General features: G+C 36.8%; 1 protein-coding gene across 2 annotated transcripts; it reads right to left on the bottom strand.

Moving 5' to 3' along the window:
- Nucleotides 1-12,178: 12,178 nt before the first annotated feature.
- OLR1 (oxidized low density lipoprotein receptor 1) lies at nucleotides 12,179-23,579 on the bottom strand. Of its 2 annotated transcripts, none has more exons than XM_047787562.1 (6): nucleotides 23,390-23,579; nucleotides 21,625-21,726; nucleotides 19,306-19,551; nucleotides 14,631-14,770; nucleotides 14,206-14,321; nucleotides 12,179-13,941 (listed from the first exon to the last, which is right to left on the bottom strand). In XM_047787562.1, the coding sequence occupies exons 1-6, from the start codon at nucleotides 23,463-23,465 to the stop codon at nucleotides 13,797-13,799; spliced, it is 825 nt and encodes a 274-aa protein (XP_047643518.1). In that variant the 5' UTR covers nucleotides 23,466-23,579; the 3' UTR covers nucleotides 12,179-13,796. The 2 variants fall into 2 exon arrangements, with proteins under 2 accessions (XP_047643518.1, XP_047643517.1); XM_047787561.1 differs by having other exon boundaries at nucleotides 23,381-23,577.
- Nucleotides 23,580-24,450: the final 871 nt, after the last annotated feature.

Genomic DNA, 24,450 nt, shown 5'->3' with positions numbered 1-24,450 from the left:
AATGAAATTGTAAATATGTACCAATTTTTAATTTGTTTATTTTCTTCCTATGCACTAGATAGTAAGCACCCTGAGAATATGCTTTCTATGTATTAATTACAGCCTACTCTGTTGGCACTAGAGAAAGAAGGCATTTAAGAAAGTTGTAGAATGAATTTGGTAAAAAAAAAAGTGAAAAGAGCTTCTAATCCACATCTCTTTGTTACAGCAAATTAGAATAATTGATGAAAGCAAAATATCTTAATATAGAATTATTTTGATATTTAGGTTACTGATGTACATAAGCAAGTATTTTAAAATTATATATTAGACTTCATCATGTTCATCTGCTAACCCCAGATTCCCACTCCATCCCACTCCTTCCCTCTATCCCCTGGGAAACACAAGTCTATCATACATGTCCATGATCTTTTTTGTTTTGTAGATAGATCATTTGTTCTATATTTTAGACTCCAGTGTAAGTGATATGGTGTCTGTCTTTAGCCTTCTGACTTACTTCACTCAATATGAGTTTCTAGTCCCATCCATGTTGCTGCAAATGGCATTATTTTGTCATTTTTACGGCTGAGTAGTACTCCATTGTACTGCATCTTCCTAATCCATTCATACTTCAATGGGCATTAAGTTGTTTTCATGTCTGGCTATTGTGAATTGCCCTGCGATGAACATACAGGTGCATGTATCTTTCTCAAGACAAGTTTTGTTCATATGCCTAAGAGTGGGATTGCTGGGTCATACGGTAGTTCTATATATAGTTTTCTGAGCTATTTCCATACTATTTTCCATAGTGGTTGTACCAATTTACATTCCCACCAACAGTGTAGGAGGATTCTCTTTTCTCCACACCCTCTCCAGCATTTGTTATTTGTTGACTTGTTAATGATAGCCACTCTAACTGGTGTGTGGTTGTACCTCACTGTAGTTTGATTTGTATTTTTCTAATAATTAGTGATTTTGAACATTTTTTCATGTACCTGCTGGCCATCTGTATATCTTCTTTGGTGAAATATCTTTTTAGTTCTTCTGCCCATGTTTTCAATTGGGTTGTTTGTTTGTTTGTTTGTTTTTGTTGAGTTGTATGAGTTGTTTTTATATTTTGGAGATTAAACCTTTGTCAATTGAGTCATTTGCAAAAATTTTCTCCCATTTTCTGGGTTGTCTTTTCTTTTTTTAATGGTTTCCTTTGCTGTGCAGAAGCTTCTGAATTTAACTAGGTCCCATTGGTTTATTTGTGTTTTAATTGTCTTTATTCCAGGAGGTGGATCAAATAAGATGTTGCTGTGATTTATGTCAAATTCCATTCTGCCTATGTTTCCTCTAGGAGTTTCATAGTGTCTGGCCATACATTTAGGTCTTTAATCCATTATGAGTTTATTTTTGTGTATGGTGTTAGACCATGTTCTAATTTCATTCTCTTACATGCAGCTGTCCAGTTTTCCCAGCACCATTTATTGAAGACACTATTTTTTCCTCCACTGTATGTTCTTGCTTCCTTTGTCATAGATTTATTGACCATAGGTGTTTGAGTTTACTTCTGGGCTTTCAATCCTGTTTCATTAATTTACTTTTCTGTTTTCGTACCAGTACCATACCATCTTGATGACTGTAGTTTTGTAGTAGAGCCTGAAGTCAGGGAGCCTGATTCCTCCAGTTTCATTTTTTCTTTCAATATTTCTTTGGCTATTCAAGGTTTTTTTGTGTTTCCATACAAATTTTAAAATATTTTGTTCTAGTTCTATAAAGAATATAATTCGTAACTTAATAGGGATGACACTGAATCTGTGGATTGTCTTAGGTAGTATTGTCATTTTTTACTATATTGATTCTTCCAATCCAAGAGCATGATATATTTTTCCATCTATTTGTGTCTTCTTTGATTTCTGTCATCAGTGTCTTACAGTTTTCAGAGTATAGGTCTTTTGTCTCTTTAAGTAGGTTTATTCCCAGGTATTTTATTATTTTGATGCAATATAAATGGGGTTGTTTCCCTGATTTCTCCTTCTGATCTTTCATTGTTAGTATATAGCATTGCAATTGATTTCAATGTATTAATTTTGTATCCTGTGACTTTACCAAATTCATCGATGAGCTCTAATAGTTTTCTTATAGTGTCTTTAGGATTTTCTAGGTATGGAATCATGTCATCTGCAAGCAATGAGTTTTGTTTCTTCTTTTCCAATATGGATTCCTTTTATTTCTTTTCTTCTCTGACGGCCATGGCTAGGACTTCAAAAACTATGTTGAATAACATTGATGAAAGAGGACATCCTTGTCTTGTTCCTGATCTTGGTGGAAATGCTTTCAGTTTTTCGCCATTGAGAATGATGTTACCTGTGGATTTGTCATACATGGCTTTTGTTATATTGAGGTAGTTCCCTTCTAGGCCCACTCTCTGGAGAATTTTTATCAGAATGGGTGCTGAATTTTGTCAAAGGGTTTCTCTGCATCTATTGAAATGATCATATGGTTTTTATTTTTCAGTTTGTTAATGTGGTTATCACATTGATAGATTTGCTGATATTGAAGAATTCTTGCATCCCTGGGATAAATCCTACTTGATCATGTTGTATGATCTTTTTAATGTATATTTGTATGTGGTTTGCTAATATTTTGTTAGGTAAAAGAATTTGTGTGTGAGTGTGTATACACACACACACACACACACACACACACACACATATATATATATATAGACTGGGTCACTTTGCTGTACAGCAGAAATTGACAAAACATTGTAAATCAATCATAATAAAAAATCTTAAATATATAAGGCATCCTGTTTCATTTCCAATATATACAGCACAATGCTTAATAAGATAGAAATAATACTTAGGAGAAAGTTATTTATTTAAATTTTTAATGTTTGGGGTTTATGGTAAGTAAGTAAAAGACTCACACCAGTCAGATGGACCATCATTAAAAAGTCTACAAATAGGAGTTCCTGTTGTGGCTCAGCAGGTAACAAACCTGACTGGCATCTGTGAGGAAGCAGGTTTGATCCCTGGTCTAGTTCGATGGGTCAAGGATCCACGTTGCTGTGAGCTGTGGTGTAGGTTGCAGACGCGGCTTGGATCTCATGTTGCTGTGGCCCTGGCATCGGCTGGAGGCTACAGCTCCAATTGGACCCCTAGCCTTCTAACCTCCATATGCCATGGGTGCAGCCCTAAAAAGACAGAAAGACAAAAAAAAAAAAAAGTCTACAAATAACAAATGCTGTTTGTTAGGAGAGGGTGTAGAGAAAAGGGAACTCTCCTACACTGCCGGTGGGAGTGTAAGTTAATGCAACCACTATGAAAAACAGTATGGAGTTTCCTCAGAAAATTAAAAATAGAATTAACCATGTGATCAAGCAATCACACCCCTGGGCATAAACCCAGAAAAACAATGATTCAAAGGGATATATGCACTCCAGTGTTCATCGCAGCACTATTCATAGTAGCCAAGACTTGGGAACAATCTGAATGTACATCAACAGATGAATGTATTAAAAAGATCTGGTACATATACACAATGGAATACAAATCAGCCATTAAAAAAAATGAAATAATCCCATTTTCAGCAACATGGATGGAACTACTGATTTTCATAATAAGTGTATTAAGTCAGAAAGAGAAAGGCAAATGCCATGTGATATCACTTATATGTAGAATCTAGAATATGGTACAAGTGAACCTATCTACCAAACAGAAACAGACCCATAGACAAAGAGAACAAACTTGTGGATGCCAAAGCAGGGGAAGGGGAAGTAAAAGAATGGACTGGGAGTTTGAGATTAGTAGATGCAAACTATTATATTTAGAATGGATAGATAACAAGAGCCTACTTTATAGCATAGGGAACTGTATCCAATTCCTGGGATAAACCATAATGGAAATATATATATATATATATATATATATATATATATATATATATTCAAACTAAGCCACTTAGCTATACAACAGAAATTAGCACAGCATTGTATATCAAGTATACTTTAAAATATAACCTGGACAGGTTAAAAAAAAAAAGAGACATAGTGCTGTATAAGCATAACCCAGAAAAGAGCTTAGCAGACACAGATGATGTGATGTTTTATGAATATATTTGGGTAGATTCCAGCTGTCAGTTGTATAGGATGTTTTACTAAACCTGAATTATTTATGTTACTATTGGATTGTTTATTCTCTAAGAGTAGAATTATAAATTATCTGTCAACTGTGCTCTTAATGCAGTAAAAGAATTAGGGAAAAGTGAGGCATGTGACTGTTTGCTGGAGTATAACATGGACCATTAAGTTTTAAATGGGTCCTACCAAGGGCCAATTCAATAATTTTCAAAGCCACTGAGATTTTCTTAGAGTCCAGGTACAAGCCAAGTGCCTCATAGTCCTACTTAAAAGTCTGAGGTTCCCAACTGTGCAAATGCTCAGGACCACTTACTTCTCTCTCATTTTAAAAATTTACTCCCAGGAAAAGAGGGGTCCATTAATTTCCTGGCTTATGGCATCCTTCACCTTGCACATCACCTGGATGAAGATGACTGATGGAGAATCAGAGGTTGAGAGGATTTGGGAAGTAAATGTAGGTGGAAAGAGGGTACATTTGTAGACATTAAGGTTTAAGGATCAGATGTTTAAAATTTTCTCATTTTACTTGCTGAGGTTTAAACACTTGAACAGTAGATTCAGGAAAGTATACTTATTCTTCTCATGTTTCCCAATCAGAAGAGTCTAAGTCAGTGAAATACTCTGAGGTAACTCAATATTTGGAGAAATATTCACATATATACCATCAATTCCCACACTGACCCAAATGTCCTCCAAGTCCTAATAAACTCAGACTGTCTTTATAGAGAAACTAAAGAAATGCTGAAAAATGCTTTTTATAGTTCAGGAAACAAATGTCAAGTCAGGGTACGTTCCACAGCACATTATTTCAGCAATAACAAGAACAATAAAAAAGATTTCTAAGCAATGTTTACAAACGCATTTGAACTAAGTTAAGAAGGCTTTTAAGTGATTTGGGCAATCTGCTGTAAGGATTAGGAACCTACTATCAACACCAGAAACACTTGTAGGACCCTATAAAGGCAGGAAAAAAATGAACCAATAGTTTAAATAGTTACCATTTCTCGAAATTCAGTCAAACCTAGGGATTATGTGAATTATTATATAATTATTATCCCATTAAATCGTCAAGTAACTTTGAGCTGCTAGATATGACATGAAGGTCTATGAGGTACTAGTGTTATTTCTACCTCATGAAAGTCTATGAGGTACTAGTGTTATTTCCTATCTATCTTTAAGGAAATAAAGATAATAGATGTTAGGTAAATTTCCTTAGGTTAACAGAGGTGGTAACTCAGTCCAAATTCAGAGTACATTCCTCTAATGACAAATAAACATGGCATAAACAGGAATTTATTTATATCAAGGGTCAGCAAACTTTTTCAGTAAAGGATGAGAGAATAAGATTTCAGACTGTGGATCACTGATAGTCTCTGTTGCATGTTTGTTTTAACAACACCTCAAAAATGTAAAACAGGAATTCCTGCTATGGTGCAGTGGGTTAAGAGTCTGATTGCAGTGGCTTGGGTCACTGCAGAGGCACAGGTTCCATTCCCTGCCAGTGCAGTGGATTAAAGGATCTGGCATTGCCACAGCTTCAGTTCAGGTCACAGCTGTGGCTTGGATGCGATCCCTGGCCAAGGAACTTCCATATGCTGTGGGTGCTACTGTAAAAAAAATACTAACAAAAAATAAGATATAAAAATCACGGGAGTTCCTGTTGTGGTGAGCAGAAACAATCTGACTAGTATCCGTGAGGACATGAGTTCGATCCCTGGCCTCACTCAGTGGGTTAAGTTCATCCTGCATTGCCATGAGCTGTGGTATAGGTCACAGATGCAGCTTGGTTCCCACGTTGCTGTGGCTGTGTTGTAGGCTGACAGCTGCATCTCCCATGCAATCCTTAGCCTGGGAACTTCCATATGCTGTGGGTGCAGTCCTAAAAAGCAAAATAAATAAATAAAATTGAAAAAAAAATAAGTCTAAGTCTTAGCCTTCAGGACATACATAAATAGGTGGCAAGCCATGGCTGTAAGTTGTAGCCGTAATTTAAATAATAACAAATAAAAGAATATTTATGTGCTTGGGAGCCAGAAGCAGGATAAACTGAAATACATCCCCAAGATAGATCATATTAGGGCAATCGCCTCCAAATCGAAGCTTGGGGAAGACAAGTTGCCAATGTCTGGATGAAATGGAAACAGAAATAGTGCAAGTGACTAATTGATGACTCATAGGCACTGTCAGCTTGGCAAAAGAAGATAACCCTGTCATCAGCTTTGAAATTTCTCTGCCAGACACAGAGGCAAGAAATGCACCTTCCAGTCTTGACAGGAATTTTTTTCCAGGGACCTTTTCAGTTCAGCATGTTTTGTTCAGAGATATCAGTAGCTCCGACAGAGAGAGAAGCAAAATCCTTCTCTTGGACATTTGCTTAAAACCAAGATGGAGTAAAAAGAACTAGATTTACCTTCTAACCTGATACAAACAAGTAAACAAAAACAAGAAAAAAAAGGCATGAATCATTAACTTTCAAAACACTGGATGTCAGACAATAAAGGACAATGCCCCATGACAGATGGAAAGTAAACAACATAAGCACCACGGTTGCCCCAGCTTATCCTGTTTGTACAGAGCTTACAGGCCAAGTGCAGCAAAGGAGAAGTGAAGGGATTACTGGAAAACCCCTGAATTGAGAAAGACAATGTTAGCCGGAGTTCAGCACAGAGAACAAGAGAAAGGCAAGCTGCAAAGAGAGAAAAACCCAGAGACCTACAGAGGAGCTTCTGCAGATCAGAGTATGAGTGTGAGGGAATTACCCAAGCGACTGAAGAAAACAACATTAAAAATAAATAAAGGGAAATAAACCCAGGTTCGCACAAGGCAGGAAACAGTGTCTTTTCCCAACAGCAAGATTAGTAAAGATCATAGTTCCATAGTTCATGGGGTGTTGGGTAGAATATTCAGAAAATATTTGCTTCATAATGGAGACTAATTAACTCCAGACAAAATTTTTCGGTACTGCCTGATAATCATAAAAGCAATACCCAGGGGGCATTACACAGCTTCTGTATAACTTAAATCACTCTCATAATAAAATTCAGGAATATTTATAGGAACAAAAATATCTGGCATTGACCTAATATAATACATTAAGTCAATTATACAGAAGATCCTTGAATGACACAGGTTTGAAATGCGTGGATCCACACATACATGGATTTTTTTTTTTCACTAAATCCATACTACAGTATTATACAATTTGCATTTGGAACCAAGTTTACAGAGGGCTGACTGAAAATTTATACAAGGATATTTGGCTGCATGAAAGGCTGGTGTCCCTAACCCCCACACCATTCAAAGGGCCAGTAGATACATATTATTGCATTTAGAATGGATCAACAATGATGTCTTACTCTGTAGCACAGGGAACTCTATCCAATCTCCTGGGATAGACAATGCTGGAAAAAAATAGTTTAAAAAGAATATATACATATGTGTGTGTGTGTGTATGTAACTGAATCACTTTGCAGTATAGCAGAAATTAGGACGTTGTAAATCAATCGTACTTTAAGTAAAACATTTTTAAAAGATACTAACACTTGGAAAAGAAGAATCAACTGTACCCCATTACAAAATAAAATTATAAAAAACGACTCAGTTGTTAGAAATAGAAGTCACCGCTATTAAAATAGTTAATATGCTCATAAAATGTTCATATATTTAAAAAACCACATAGAGACATGTAAGGCTTAAGATGTTTATTTTTAACTTCTAAAGATGAGAACTACAATGTGTAAGACAAAAAAATACACTGTATGATATTAATGATAGATACTCAGTAGAAGAGATTCATGCTTTTGATGATAGAACGATAGAAACTACCAAAAATGAAACACTGAGAAAAAATAGTTTTTAAAAAGAAAGGAAGGAACTAGGGAAGGTAGGGAAGCAGAGAAGGAAGAAAGCAGGAAAGAAAGAAGCATTAGGGCACTGTGGGATAATTTCTGGTAGCCGATTATGTATATAACCAGAGTCCCTGAGCAGTGTGTGTGTGTGTGTGTGTGTGTGTGTGTGTGTGTGTAGGGGTAAGAGGGTTGTTCTGGGGTGGAGAGGGTAGAAAAAAATTTTAAGACATCAAAGCTTAGTAGCTTAAAAATTTCCAAACTTGGAGTTCCCATCATGGCTCAGCTTTAATGAATCCAACTAGAATCCATGAGGATTCGGTTTCAATCCCTGGCCCTGCTCAATGGGTTAAGGATCCAGCATTGCCCTGAGTTATGGTGTAGGTTGGAGATGCAGCTTGGATCCCATGTTGCTGTGGCTCTGGCGTAGGCTGGCAGCTGTAGCTCCAATGAGAACGCTGGTCTGGGAACTTTCATATGCTGCAGGTGAGGGCCTAAAAAGCCAAAAAAAAAAAAAAAAAAAAAGAAAGAAAAGCAAAAGCAGAAAGGTTTCCTCACAAGCTGAACTTTACTATAGGAAATGATAAAGGAAGTCCTTTAAGAAGCATAAAAAAAATATCAAATAATGGTAATGTGGATCTAAAAAATGGATGAAGAGCACCAGGACTGGTAACTACATGGGTAAATATGTAAGATATTCTCCCTTATTATTTAAATATTTTTAAAAGATGATTTACTATTTAAAAAAAATGACAACTCTGCATTTTGGTGTTTATGACAAATATAAAAATAAAACATATGGCAACAGGGAAGTCTGGGAGAAAATACATGGAAGTATACTGTTCTAAGACTCCATCCCTAGACATGAAATTGTATAGTATCACTTCAAGGTAGACTGCAATAAGTTGCGATGTATATATAAATCCTGAAACAACTGCTAAAATAACAAGACAAAGAGCAATAGCTAATAAGCCAGCAGGAGGTAAAATGTTATAGTAAGTAATATATAATTAATACAAAAGAAGGCAAGAAAAGAGAAAAAGGCAACAGTAAGGAGTTCAAACAGGTTGAAAGGAAATACAAAAATGACAGACTTTAATTATATCAAAATATCATTAAATGTAAATAGTTTAAACACAAAAACAAAAAACAAATTGTCAAAGGATACAAAATAGCAAGACTCAACTACATGTCACTGATATCTCTGAAAAACATTTTGAGCTGAAAGGGTCCTTAGAAAAAAAAATTCTTGTCAAGACTGGAAGGTGCCTTTCTTACCTCTGTCTGGTAGAGAAATTTCAAAGCTGATGACAGGGCTATCTTCTTTTGCCAAGCTGACAGTGCCTATGAGTCATTTTTTGGGTCGCTGCAGAGGCGCAGTTTTCATCTCCTGCCAATGCAGTGTGTTAAAGCATCTGGCATTGCCACAACTTCAGCGCAGGTCATAGCTGAGGCTCAGATTCAGTCCCTGGCCAGGGAACTTCCATATGCTGTGGCTGTTACCAGTACAAAATGATACTGAAAAGAAAAGAAAATGAAAAAATCAGTCTTAGCTTTTAGGACATACATAAATAGGTGGCAGGCCGTGGCTTGTGTTTGTAGCCCTCACTTAAAGAATAGAAAGGATAAGAATATTTATGTGCTTGGAAGCCAGAGGCAGGATAAACTGAAATACATCCCCAAGATAGATCAGATTAGGGCAATTGCTTCCAAATCTAAGCTTGAGAAAGACAAAAGACAAGTTGCCAATGTCTGGAGAATTAGAAACAGATAGTAAAAGTGACTGAGCAATGACAAAAAAACTGGTTAAATGGAAGAGGATAGAAAAAGATATACCGTGTTAAATTAATCAGAGAAAAATGAGTGCCTTATTAATTTCACTGAAATAAATTTCAGACTGAACATTATTAACAGAGATGAAGTTCATTTCATGATGACATAAAGGTTAATTCATCAAGAGGGACTAACAATCCGTAATATTTTGCCTCCACTATCAAAACTTTAAAGTCTATAGAGCAAAAACTGATAGAGCTTCAAGAGAAACAGACAAAGCCATAATTATAGTCAAAAGTTTAGGTACTTCTCTTTCAATAATTGACAAGGTAATAGATCCCCCCCCCCAAAAAAAATCGGCAATGATAAGTAGAGTTGAATTTAGTTATCAACCACTTTCATCTGATGTATATTTTTAGAGCATCTCACCCAACAACAGCAGAATATACATTCTTTCTTATGTTCACAAGAAAAATTTACTGACAGGTCTCAATTAATTTAAAAAGTTCAAGTCATAGAAAGCATGTTTTCTGCCCACAAAAGAATTAAATTGGAAACCTATAGCCTAATGATCTCTGGAAAATCCCAAAACATTTGGTAACTAAATAAAACACTTCTAAATAACCAAAGGACAAAAGAAGAAATTAAAAGAGAAATTAGAAAGTATTTTGAACTGAGTGAATATGAAAAAATATACATATATTATTGTTGCATACCACTAAAGCAGTGCTTAAGGGGAACTATATAACACTATATGGCTACACTTGAAAAAAACTCACATCAATTCCCTCAGCGTCTATCTAAAGAAAGTAGAAAAAGTAGAAAAAGAAAAGTAAATTAGCTCCCCTCTTCATGATTACATATGTAGAAAACCCAATGAAATACACACACACACACACAAGTACATATGCATATGCAAGATCAAAATATTTGTATTTTAAAATATTTCTCATGTTTAAATAACATTATTTTTTTGAAACTTTAACCTTGATTGATCTTTAGCCTGAGAACTTAAAATACCACAAAAATTTACTAATCTGTAGATAGTATGAGACTTAGGATGTATTTCTTTAAGTTTGTATTGGTTTCCTTAAATGTAATCTTCAAATAATTTTTATGTAATGTTATCCATCTTTCTTTTTTGTCAGTATGTACACGGAGTATATGGAATGATAGGTCAGTGGCAACCTGCTGTATTGCACAGAGAATTCTACACGATACTCTGTGATAATCTATGGGGGAAAAGAATCTGAAAGACAGTGGATGTTTGTACATGTATAACTGAGTCACTTTGTTGTACAGCAGAAATTATCACAACCTTGTAAATCAACTATATTTGAATAAAACTTTAAAAAAACTAAAAAAATATATTTTCAAAAAAATTTTTAAAAAGAGAAAAGCAAATTCAAACTTAAGTAGAAGAAATAAATAATACCAATTGGAGAAGAGATTATTAAAATATAAAATAAAAAGTAATAGACTTTACTTTTTATAAACAAGTAATTTCAATGAAACAAAAAAGATCTTCAAAGAGAAAAATGAAATTTTTCTTCTAAACCTACAGCCAAGCTGATTTTTCTTAAAAAAGGAGAAGAGACAAATTAACAATGCCAGGAAGGGGAGAGGTAGCATCATTAGAGATTCTAGAGATATTAAAATGATAATAAGAAATAGAAAGAAAAATCTTGGGCCAAAAAATTAAGCAACTTAGGTGAAATGGACAAATTCCTTGAAAGACGCCAGATGTCAAAGCTCACTCAAGAATAAATCATTTAGGGGAGTTCCCTGTGGTCTAGTGGTTAGGACTTGGCACTTTCACCATTCCAGCCTGGGTTCAATCTCTGGTCTGGGAACTGAGATCCCACTTCAAGCCCTGCAAGCTGTGCCCCCCCCCCAAAAGAAGAAATAATTTGACTAGCACTGCACCTATTAAAGAAACTGACTTTTTAACAGCAGTTTAAAATCTTACAGCAATGAAAACTCCATGGCAAGATGACTTCGATGGCAGACTGTTTCAAGCATTTAATGAATAAACAGTATAATTCTACACAAAATCTTCCAGAAAAGGAGTACCTCTCTGAAACCTAAACCAGACAAAGCTATTACAGGAAAAGAAATTTCATCTATGAAAAAGATACATTTAACACCCTACTTAATGGTATAACACTGAATGACTTTTTCCCAAGATCAAGAACAAAATAAGGATATGCCCTCTCACCATTTTTATTCAACATAGTGCTGGAGTATATAAAATATACTGCATAGCCTATAAAATCAGACAGGGAAAGGAAATAAAAATCATCCAGAAAGGAACAAATATCCTTATTTGCAGATGACATGATTACGTATGCAGAAAACCCAATGAAATACACACACACACACACACACACTCACACACACAAACACAAACTTACTGGAAGAAATGATTGAGTTTATCAAACTTCAGGATATAAGATTAATATAAAAAAATTTTATTATAATTCTGTATATTAGCCAAGGACTTTGGAAATAAAAATTATAAATGTTTACATTTGTCTACAATAGCATAAAATATAAAATACATGGTGATTAACAAAATATGTGAAACATCTATACAGAGAAAATGACAAAACATTACTAATGAAAATAAGAGATACCTAAGTAAATGGAGAATATGCATCATTCATGAGTTGAACAAAACAATATTTTTAAGAATTCAATTTTTTCCCCAATTTATCTATAGATTCAATGCAATCACATTTAAAATTTCAAAAGGCTTTTTAGAAACTGACAAGCCAATTCAGAAATTAAGATGGAAATAGAAAGACATAGATGAGCCAAAACAACTCTGAAAAAGAATAATGTTGAAGAACGATCACTATATGATTTCAAGATGCATTATAAAACCACAAAATTCAAACGATCTTGCAGCACTATTTGTAAGAGCCAAGACATGGAAGCAACCTAAATGTCCATCAAATCAGGAATGGATAAAGAAGATGTCATACATATTTACAATGGAATATCACTCAACCATGAAAGAGAATGAAATAATGCCATTTGTAGCAACATGGATTGACCTAGAAATTATCATACTAGGTGAAGTAAATCAGAGAAAGACAAATATCATATATCACTTATACATGGAATCTTTTAAAAAGATGCAAATGAATTTATTACAAAATAGAAACAGACTCACAAATTTTGAAAACAAACATATGATTACCAAAGAGGACAGGCTGGGGGAAGGGGGGCCTGGGGGTTTGGGACTATCATATGCACACTATTGTATATGAAAAGAACGGTGAAAAGGGACCTGATGTATAGCATAGGAAACTACCTATTCTGTGATAACCTACAAGGAAAAGAATCTGAAAAAGAATGGATGTATGTGTACTTGTATAACTGAATCACTTTGTTGTACAGAAGAAATTCTCGCAACATTGTAAATCAACTATATTTCAATAAAACTTTTAAAAATGGGAAAAAAATAACATGGTGGTGCTGTAACAAAGAATATAGAATAGATCAAGGAAACAGAAGAGAGAGTTCAGAAACAGACCCAGGCATGTATCAATAATTGTTGACAAAAGTGCAAAGACAGCCATAGTGAAAAAAATAATGCACTGTTCAACAAATATTGTGAAAACAGTTGAGTAGCCAAGTGGGGGAATAAAAACACTTCGATACATCCAAACACGGCTTATGGATTAACCCAAAATAAATTATACGTTTCTATGTAAAATCAGAAACTATAAAATGCCTAGGAGAAACCAAAGGAGAAAAAATTTTACGACCTTGCATTAAGCAACACGTTCTTAGAAATAATAGAAACAGGAAATGGACTTCACTGATGGCAGGCAGGGGGCTTGGGACACGCTAGGGAACACAGAGAGAAAGGGATAGAAGTAAAACTATTGATAACCAAGCTGTCAGGTAGCTGAGGCCCAGTCTCTGCTAAGGAGTTCTGCACTCATCGAGCAACAGGCAGTTGTCACGGCTTTCATGGTTTGCACTTAAGTGACCAAGTATAGCTTAAATTCCAGAAAAGAATCCAAAGATCTTCTCCTTTTCTTCCAAAGCTTTCAAATTCACTGTGCTCTCAAGAGATTCGCCCTCTTCTGACATATACTGAATGCAGTTAAAATGCAGTTTTCAGCAAAAACAACTCCCCTGTGTATATACGCACAGGTGCCTGAAGGATACATTTGGGAAGCAGCTCCCTGGAGTCTAAACCTGCAGGGGGAGAGAAAAGAAAAATAGATATATCACTACCTTGGGTCAGGCACTTGGCCTTGTCTTAAAGCTTCAAATCAGTAATAAATGTAAGAAGGAAAACTCAAGAGAAGGTCTGAATGAGTCGAGGGGCAAGCCTCTGCATGAGAGGGCTGAGGAGAGAGATTCAGAAATTTCCCAGGGTTCTTTCCAGCAAGAAGAGGACACTCTGCGGAATGCGGCAGTAACTTCACCAGCAGATTAGGAAAAGAATAGGAAACTTACAAGTGGGGCATCAAAGGAGTACCGTCCTCCCAGAGCCATGAGTTGTTGGGTTTCCTCAGAGATAACCCCATCCAGAATGGGAAACTGGAATGGGCGATGGTTTTCTGGATGAATTCCTGTAGGGAGGAACATTTCTGAATTGATCAAAGAGTTGATGTGAACTTCTTAGATTAGATTCACGAAACTACAGAACAAAAGGGATCTTTGCCATCTTCTGGATGGTTTTATAGACATGCCTGCTGGAGCCTAGAGACCCACCATACCCTGTCCATCCAAGGACATGCATGTAATCAGTGGCCAGGTCAGACTAAAAAACAGGTACCTATTCTGCTTCTCGAACAAATGCTCTTCCACCAAGGGCCTAGATCTGACTTATTTCCCTATAAGCCAATATTTCAGCCCAACACACATGCATAAAAACTCACCAGATCGTCTGTGCTATTAATCTTCAGCAGTTGGGCATCCAAAGACAAGCAGTTCTCCCGGCTTTTTTCCCAACTAAATGGGCCAGAGGAAAATTTGTAACAGTTTTCTTCATGCCAGAGCCAGTCTTGGGGACAAGGACCTAGGAAGTGTTACATACCTAATTAGTCAGTTATGCCTGAGTTAAAGTACTTCTACAATCCTTAAATCAGTGCACCCCTCAGGACTCTCATAGACATACCATCTCTTCCTAATTAGAATTATACCCAAACTCTGCAAATGATTAAGTAACCTAGAATCTTTATGGCTCCGTTTTGTTTTGTTTTTGTTTTTGTTTTTGTTTTTTGAGAAAGAGAAATGAAGCATTCTGATTTTAGAAAATAAATTAAAAAGTGAGGCTGTTAAAAAGCAAGGCTTGAGCTGGGATATAATTTTAGAATCTGATCTATTTTTTAAAATTATGTTTAGAATTATGGAAGTGAGAAAGTTGGGGCATGAATATTTAATGGCTATACTGCTTCCAAAAATATACACATATATTTGAAAACTTCAGGTTTTTGAATAATGGATTTAAACCTAAATGCTGGAGTTCCCATCGTGGTACAGTGGTTAATGAATCTGACTAGGAACTATGAGGTTGCAGGTTCAATCCCTGACCTTGCTTGGTGGGTTAAGGATCCAGCATTGCCCTGAGCTGTGGTGTAGGTCGCAGACGTGGCTCGGATCTGACGTTGCTGTGGCTGTGGCATAGGCCAGAGGCTACAGCTCCATTTGGACCCCTAGCCTGGGAACCTCCATATGCCACGGGTGCAGCCCTAGAAAAGACAAAAAGACAAAACAAAACAAAAAAAATTAAAAATTAAAAAATAAATAAACTAAGATGCTCCTGTGCCTCCTAATTCTGGACATGCAGCCCTTTGTGGCTTATTTATTTATTTGTTTGTTTGTTTATTTTTGATTTTTAGGGCCTTACCTGCATATGGAGTGCCCAAGCCAGGAATCAAATCAGAGCCACAGCTGCCGGCCTATGCCACAGCCATAGCAATGCAGGATCTGAGCAGTGTCTGTGATCTACACCCCAGCTCATGGCAACACCAGATCTTTAACCCACTGAGTGGGGCCAGGGATCAAACCCACATCCTCATGGATACTAGTCGGGTTTGTAACCCAGTGAGCCACAACAGGAGTTCCCTAGGTGGCTGTTGAGTACTTAAACTGTGGCTGGTTCACATTAAGAAGTGCTGTAAGGATAAAACAATACACACCAGTTTTGAAAAACTTAGTACGAATAAAAAGATTCTAAAAATGCCATTAATAATATTTATACTGATTTGAGTTGAAATACTCTTTCAATTATATTGGGTTAAATAAAATATGTCACTAAAATTAATTGCATCTGTTTCTTTTCCATTGTTTAACGTGGTTACTAGAAAATTTAATGCTGCATATTTGGTATATACTGTATTTCTTTTGGACAGAGCTATTCTAAGGAGAACAATAAATGGATGCAAAGTATGCATCTCAATTTCAATAAGATTTCACAACGCAGGGGGAAGTTTTCAGAAGAAAAATCCTAGGGAGTACAAAAAACTCAACTCAGGGCTTAGGCAAAAGGCAAAATATGGCAACGTCTACGTATTTACAGTTACAGTAAACAACCCCGAAATCTTCCTCTTCCTCCCCCTCCTTTTCCTCCTCCTCTTTCTTCTCCCCTCCATCATCATTAGTCTCTTCTGTGTGTTACTAATGCTTGGAATCTCTCTAATGGGGAACAAAGCCCTTTGTTCTACAAAAATTAAAATCCTTGAGAAAGGCAACATTTTAATTTCACGTTTCATTCTGGCATAAAGCCATTAGATAATTTTACAAGAATAGGCTTTATCAGAGAGGACGAGGTGAAAGGACACGCAACAATGAAAGAAGAAAGTAAACCAGAGAGGGCATTCAAAAGGCCAGGTGGAAAGCAATGAACACAAGGTTTTTACTTCTTAATCTGCCTGGTCCTGTCACAGGAGGGCAAAGGAAAGAGTATATGGTTTTGCTGAACTAAAAGTCCATGTAGGTTTTCCAAGCCACGAAAAGTAAAACAGACAAATCTCAAAATGTGATATTCAAACTATCTATATTTTCTTTTTAATTCAACAAACACAAATACTGTTATATGCTAAAAATGATTGGCAGTAATATTTATGTATTAGCTCATTTAATCCTCATAACAGTATGGATGAGATAGTTTCCATTCATTATCTTCATTTGAAAGATGCAGAAAATGGGAATTTCAACATGAGGAGTCTAACGCTAGCATCTGTTTAATTACTACCTCACACTACCTCTCAAACTCCTGAGTTAGAATTGACTGAGGAAATATTTCTTGGTGCCCCTCAAGACATTTTGGTATAGGATTTAGGGGTAAATCTGGAATTTTTAACAAGATACTTGGGTGATAATTTTGTACCATAGAGGTTGAGAACAACCACTAATTCTGGGGCTACAATTTAAAGTCTGATACTAGGAAGATCCTGCATCTTTCTAGCTGTATGACCTCGAGCAGACCACGTATGGTAATTTCCCAGCATCTCTCCCCCTTCGCATCTATCCCAAGGACCACATTCTTATTAGTTGGAAAGATAAAACTTGTCTCAAACTTGAGAAAACTGGCATATTTTTCCATACAGTATTTTATTATTAATGTTTTCGAGAATCTTCTCAAAGCTGCTTGATAAAACACGGTACTTTACCTGGCATCTCTACTAACTGGCTTTTTATCTGACACTGTCAAGGAGTGGAACATGTTACTTGGTATATCTGCCAGCAAAAGACATACCACTTATTATTTTTGATTAGTTGTCCACACTTGGCATCTCTGGGAGATGGTTCTGAGCAGTCCTGACATAGAGTTCATCTCATACAACTGATAAAAACAAGACTATTTTGCAGCTCCACCTGTGAAATAAATCAGCTTTGGTATGTGGCTATGTCTGTTTTATAACTATCCCTGTCTTAGATATATTAGCTTCCTTCCTTTAAGCCTTCTTTGAGATGGTGTAATCATTTATTTCCTCAACAGTTCTTTCCTTAAAGAGATTCAGTATGTGCTTCACACTTGCTAAAAATCAGTTTGCTTAAAAATTTCTGCTAATTTTGGAAATTCCAATAGACCTGTACAGGGAGTTCCACTGTTGTGGTGCAGTGGAAACGAATCCGACCAGTATTCATGAGGATGTGGGTTCAATCCCTGGCCTCGGTCAGTGGGTCAGCGATCCAGCATTGCTGTGAGCCGTGGTGCAGGTCGCAGACATGGCTCAGATCTGGCGTTGTTGTGGCTGTGGCAGAGGCTGGCAGCTGTAGTTTGTATTCGACCCCTAGCCTGGGAACTTCCATATGCCACACCTGTGGCCCTAAAAAGAAAAAAAAAAGTAAATAATAAAAAATAAATAAATAGACATGTACATACTGAAGGGATTTATAAAACAGCAAACCTTTATACAAAACTATGTATCACTTTACTTATCTGGGTTTTAATTTTTTTCAGCTATAAAATAAATGGATAAGTATCTATAGGTGATTATTATGCAATCTTTATTCAATGAAATTACATGGTTGAGATTAAGTAAACTGTACAAGAAGCTGGAGAAATCTGTTTATTTGTGGTAGCTAATTTCTAATGCCAAAAATAGGGTACTCATGCCTACACCTCCAGGAAAGCAATGCACCTCTGAAAGTGACGTTCTAACTCTTCCCTGACTAAAATTCAATACCTGATTTAATTGCACACCATAGAAATACTAAATAATACAGATCACTTCTGTAATATTATCAGCATTCACATTATCATCTCCTTGTTATAGCAGCTACTATTTCCACCTGCCTCCTGGATTCAGAGTTCACTGAGTCAGCTGAGATCAACTCAATTATTGTCATGTACACTGATTTCCTGGGCCACTCATATTTTTGTCTAATTTGAAGAATCTACCTAACACTTACAAGCCGTCCTACCTCTCCTGATTCAATTTAAATTGATGCAGTGTAGTTTAAGAAATAGTGCCATAAAACAAAACTAATGAAGAGTAAGGGTCTCCCTGGACAAAGGAGCCCCCTTAGGAAAAGAAATCAACAATTGAGATACACTGGAATGGAAAGAGATATGAATCTGTGCCAAGGGTAAGGGTAGGAGGGTTCTTCTAGAAAAATCTCAAAATTAGGGTTTTGATTAGAAAGAGGAGGCTCTTATGAGGAAGGAAAACTTAAATACAACAAAAGTATGATTATATGGAATGGTTCGCCAACAGGCACCTGCTTAATATTCTGTGACAATCTACATGGGAAAAGAATCTGAAAAAAGAAAGGATGTGTGTATATGTATAAATAAGTGACTCTGTTGTGCAGCAGAAATTATCACAGTATTGTAAATCAACTATACTTCAATAAAACTTAAAAAATATATATTTTAAAGTGTGTGTGGTTAATTGAACCAGATTATCTCAAGAATTTAGCATAGAATAGGGTGAGGATGACAAAGAAAGAGGACTTCTGGTGTAGAAGATGATAGCTTAATAATGATGCAAATACCAATATGCCAATTTTTTACATAAAAACATTTCCTAAAAAGGTGAAGAAATACAGAGAAGCTTCCATTGTCTCTTTTCACCCCTCGCCCCCCCCCCCGCCCCCTCTTACCTGAAAAGTTTGCCGCTTTCTCCAGAGCTTTTTGAAGATTCGAGTTCTGCTGTTGAAGCTCCATCAGTTTCTTGGATTTTTCATCCAATTTGTGGGCAAGAGTTTCTATCATTTCTTTGAGTTCCCTTTGTGACTCCTGGGAAGATTTTTCCGCCTGGCGCTGGGCTAAAGCCTGTCCCTCCAGGATGTCTTCCTGGTGAGTAAGGTTCACTTTCTGTTGCTTCAGGAGATCAGACACCTGGGACACTAAATCATAATTGAATTATGACTCCATTTGCAATCTCCAAGAAAATCTTTCACTAGATTTTGAAGAAATCAAAGAACAGAATCAAATCATCTGTTTTGATAACAGATAAACTGCAAAATGACCCAAATCTACTCAGAAATTATAGATTTGGAAGTTACTTTGCCGGTTTTTTTAAATGTCAGGAACTGTCAAAGATACTTGTGATTTTTAAAACATTAGGATTTTACTTGTTATTGAGAGTTACACACAAGCTAAAAGGAACCACAAAATAAATTTTATATCAGTGCCATAAATAAAATACAAAGATAGTCAGATACCTAGCAGACTCGGTGACTATTAGTAGGAATTGTCATTAATGATTTACTCCATTTGTGTCAATTCCTCTGCTCTCTCTTATCCTCCTACACTTCCTGATTTTACTTATAAACTGTGACACTCACCGCGTTTTTGAGAAATTCTCCCGCAGGATTATTTTAAGCTGCTGTGTCACAAGAGTCTGAAAACATTTTGTTGTTGTTGTTTTAGCTTACTATTTGGGCGGGGTTTTTTTGTTGTTGTTTTTTGTTTTTTTATTATTATTATTATTTTTTTTTTTTTTGCAAGAACAGAGATGAAAGGAAGGTTGTGGACAAGCAGGAAACATACATTAAAGGTGCAATGTGTCAGTTCTTTTTTTTTTTTCTTTCTTTTTTTTTTTTTAGCTTGAGGGTTAAGTTTTATTTTGGGGGCAAAATTAGGACTTAAGCCCTGGAGAGAGCATCTCAGGTCACCCTGAGAAAAGGCTCCTAGGAGGAGAGGGGGGACCTAGGATACATAGGAGTTTTTGCAACAAAGGGCAGGTGGCAGGAACAAAAGAGGTCTGGGCTCACAGAAATCATTGCTTGGATGTGTAACTCTCAGCTCTGGGGGGGTGGAGAGGCAGTATCCTGAGTTTTCATAGCCCTTGAGGCTCACCTGCTCATCCTTGGAGGTGGCTGCATTTGCGGATGACTGTGACATCATTTCATTTGACCACTTATCTACAGCCCAGACAGGAGGTATTTCAAATGGCTCTGAAATCCAATGTCTCAGTCCCATAAGCTTGATGGTTCATTACAAAGTAGACTCCTTGGCTTGAAAGCCAGATGTGACCCTGTTGTAAAGTGGTCAGAGCCTCATAGGAAGACATTTCCAATGACAACCACTGAGTCAAAAGCTTTACTCCCATCTTAGGGGACGCTTAATAGATTGAAAATATTCATGAATTTAAAAAAAAAAAAAGTGATTTTTGACCTTAATCAAGAAATAAATAGCTTTGCAAGTGCCTTAATAACTTGGACTCTTGAGAGCCGAAATAACTCAGATCTCCAAGCTGCATACACAGGCAGATTAGATGGATGATAGCACCATTGTCTTTCCTTCTTGGCCACTTTCATCTTTCTTTTCATTTCTTTTCCTCACGACATCCCCTCTTTCTTAAATGGTCATTGCATAAGTTCGAAGATTGTTTTGTTTATATGTTTCATTTATTAAGCCTGCATGTCTGGGTTCTTAACTTTATTTTTTATTTTTATTTTTTAATTTTATGGCCATACCCACGGTAATGGAAGTTCCCGGGTCAGGAATTGAACCCACGCCTCTGCAGCGACCCAAGCTGCTGCAGCCGGATTCTTAACCCACTACTCCACAGCAGGAACTCCAGTTCTTAACTTTAAATTGGCATTTAATCACCTCTATTAACACTCAATGTGAACTAAATGAAGTTTCTTTCACTTTGGGGCCTCCTGGGTGATCTTGTGGATTCGTTCCTTCAAATGATTTTCTTCCTCATTATTTCAGGATTTAAATAGGCTCTATCCAGGAAGTTATGAAAACAAAACCAAACAGAAACCTACCATTCATAATCTTCCTCCCATGCCTCTATCTGTTTGAGGGGAGAGCACAATAGGACCATTCATCTTCCACTCACTCTAAAGACAAGTTTGCCTAAAATGTATCCAAGTCAAGGCTGTTGACAGTTACGAAACCAGTTTAGGAACCATGTTTGTAAACCCTCATTTTTTTCTCCATCACTTTCCTGCTTCAGCACTTACACTGTATTATCAGCAGTATAACGGTCACCAGTAATCCCAGGCACAGGAACCCTAGAATCAGGGCAGCAGGGCGCCACCGCCGAGCGGAAAGACTCTGAGGACCTGGAGGGACAGAGGATAGATTCAGAAAGACAGAAACGATGCAGGCAAGGGATCAAACCATTCTTTGGATCCTGTCTGCACCTGGTGCTTTGCATCACCTACCTCCAGTTTTCTCAATGGCTCTACAAATAACACATTATCCACCTTTACGGATGAGAAGCGGGGACAGTTAAATAATTCAAGTACTTTAGCCATGGACACACAACTGACAAAAGTTAGGACCTAGGAGTCAATAACAGATGTTTGACCCCAAATACCTGATTCTTAAGCTTATATTTGATCTGTTCTTCCCCACAATGCATCTTCAAGAAACTCTCAGTTCACCTTGGTTGGATCAACCTCCTCCACAGGGCAGAGAGCCTCATGTTTTTAACACAGACCACATGCACCACGTGCACACAGGCACACAGAGTTGTAAGTAACATACTATAAACAAATGTCAGACAACAAGCAAATAAGCCTTTAGTCAGTTAATCAACGGAGAAAGTCTAAAGAAGGTGCTGTTTGTACCATTCGATTTTTCACTAAAGTTACAACCTGGAACTGAGGTTCTGACCAAAGGAAAATAGGAATGAAACCTCAATATTTCACTTGATTCCTGTTAACACCACATCCTCCACTCACACCAGCTGCAGCACTCTTATTACAAGGAAAAAAAAAACAAAAAACTCCCATTATTGTAAAACAAATACTCATGTAGCTCACAAGCATACAAATATCTTTTAAGTCGTCCACCACTTCAAAAGCACAGATATTACTGGTTCAGCAGGAAAACATTTTATGTAATGAATTTGTACTCCTCACCTTGTAAGATAAACACTTTAGGCACTGATAATGTTATCTTTTCTATCCAAATAAGGAAACTGAAAATTCAGTGAGTGACTTGCCTAATATCATGCAGATGTTAAGATCCAAACAAAGGTCTTTAATCCAACTGTCAACAGCTGCATGACTGGGAACATCACATCACAGAATTTCCAGTGTGAATGTATAATGATCCAAATCAATCAGTGGTCAAATGTATTCACAGAGTTCTCCTGTTTCAAAAGCACTCCTATTAGCCTCTTCAGATGATACAAATAAAATAGAATTTTTGACAGGAAGAAATAGGGTTCATGCATGTGTGTGGCAAGTTGACAGAAAAGAAGTTGAAGAGAGCCGTGCACCTTGCAAATAATTGCCGAATCCTAGACTTAGAGGCAAATAGATGAGTAAGACTTTCCACCAACAGTTCCCTCTGGTCAATATCAGGTCCATGTTATGGGAGATTGCTGCTAGCTCTACCACTTATTAGCTGTGTCAAACTGGGTCCTTAGGTTAATCCCCTTCAGTGAGTCCTCTGTAAACAGTAGGTAATAGAGCTAATCTCAAGGTGTGAAGGTTTGGAGAAATAAGGCTTATAAATCATATCAGAGAACATAGCCTACAGCAAATGTTCAGTAAAAGTTAGTTATCCTCATCCTCTTCATCATCATTATACCAAGTTAGTTTATTCATGGTCATCACCTTCCTTATTACCATCATATCTGGCTTTCCTTTTAAGTAAATGTTCTAAACGCTCTAATATTTTCCCATACTCAGGTGTCTCAGCCGTCTAATCCTATGTTTAGTTTACACGTCTAAGCTAATTCTGTCCCTGTACACATTCACCTACCCCCAGTACCTTCAGCTTTATCTCCATTTGATTTCTCGTCAGGTTGATCCTTCATACTCTTGCTCTTGAGGTCATCAAGTGTCATTTCTGAATTTATTCCAAGAATGAGGGAGTGGAGCAGCCAAGGACTTCTACAAGCAGAAATGTCTGAGCTCCCACTGGAGCGTTTAAATAGCTGCTGCTATCTAATGGAATGACTCAATCATTGGTAGGAGGAAGGAGAGTATTTGCTTCATTTTGGGAAGTTGGCTGACGCAAATTCTTGAGTTATGTCTATTGCAGGAGGGGAAAATGGTGATTCTGATAGTGTTTCAGGATGTTTCACTAAGTAATTTATGAAAGGGAAAACTGTGTTTTCCATGAGCATTAGAGGAGAGAATTTGTATTTATTTTTTCAGATAAGGAAACAAATTCAGAAGAGTAAGTCAGCAGTGAATTTGTGGAAGAGTGTGCATTTAGACCAGATTATTTGATTCCAATATCCTTTTTTCTTTTTCTTTCTTTCTTTTCTTTTCTTTTCTTTCTTCCTTCTTCCTTCCTTCCTTCCTTCCTCCTCTTCCTTCCTTCCTTCCTTTCTTTCTTTCTTTCTTTCTTTCTTTCTTTCTTCTTTCTTTCTTTCTTTCTTTCCTTCTTTCTTTCTTTCCTTCTTTCTTTCTTCTTTTTTTCTTTTTTTCCTTTTTAGGGCTGCACCCTTGGCATATGGAAGTTCCCAGGCTAGGGGTCAAATTGGAGCTGTAGCAGCCAGCCACAGCCACAGCCATGGTGACACAGGATCCTAGCCGAGTCTGCTACCTACACCACAGTTCATGGCAAAACTGGATCCCCGACCCACTGAGCAAGGCAAGGGATCAAACCTGCATCCTCAGGGATACTAGTCGGATTCATTTCCGCTGTGCCACAATGGAAACTCCCCATATTTTTTTTCATTTTCACTGTACCAGACTATCTCTATTCTATATCTCTAATAAGTCTCATATTTTCCTTTTTAATTTTGACTTTTTTCCTCAGAAATAGGCTTAGGAATTTGGGGGTTAATTACATATGGCTCTTATCTCTAGTCATAATAACCT

Source organism: Phacochoerus africanus, chromosome 7, assembly GCF_016906955.1.
Source record: "Phacochoerus africanus isolate WHEZ1 chromosome 7, ROS_Pafr_v1, whole genome shotgun sequence".
Lineage (NCBI taxonomy): Eukaryota > Metazoa > Chordata > Mammalia > Artiodactyla > Suidae > Phacochoerus > Phacochoerus africanus.
This window is presented reverse-complemented; position numbering and strand designations above follow the sequence as displayed.

What these genes read in the sequence shown, in the direction of transcription:
- OLR1 (XM_047787561.1), bottom strand. Translation starts at nt 23,465, where the DNA reads ATGACACTTGATGACCTCAAGAGCAAGAGTATGAAGGATCAACCTGAC. An exon ending in TAAAGCTGAAGGTACTGGGG is followed by an intron (nt 21,727 to 23,380) that starts GTAGGTGAATGT and finishes CTGTCCCTCCAG; the next exon opens with GTCCTCAGAGTCTTTCCGCT. An exon ending in GAAAGCGGCAAACTTTTCAG is followed by an intron (nt 14,771 to 19,305) that starts GTAAGAGGGGGC and finishes AACACTTCCTAG; the next exon opens with GTCCTTGTCCCCAAGACTGG.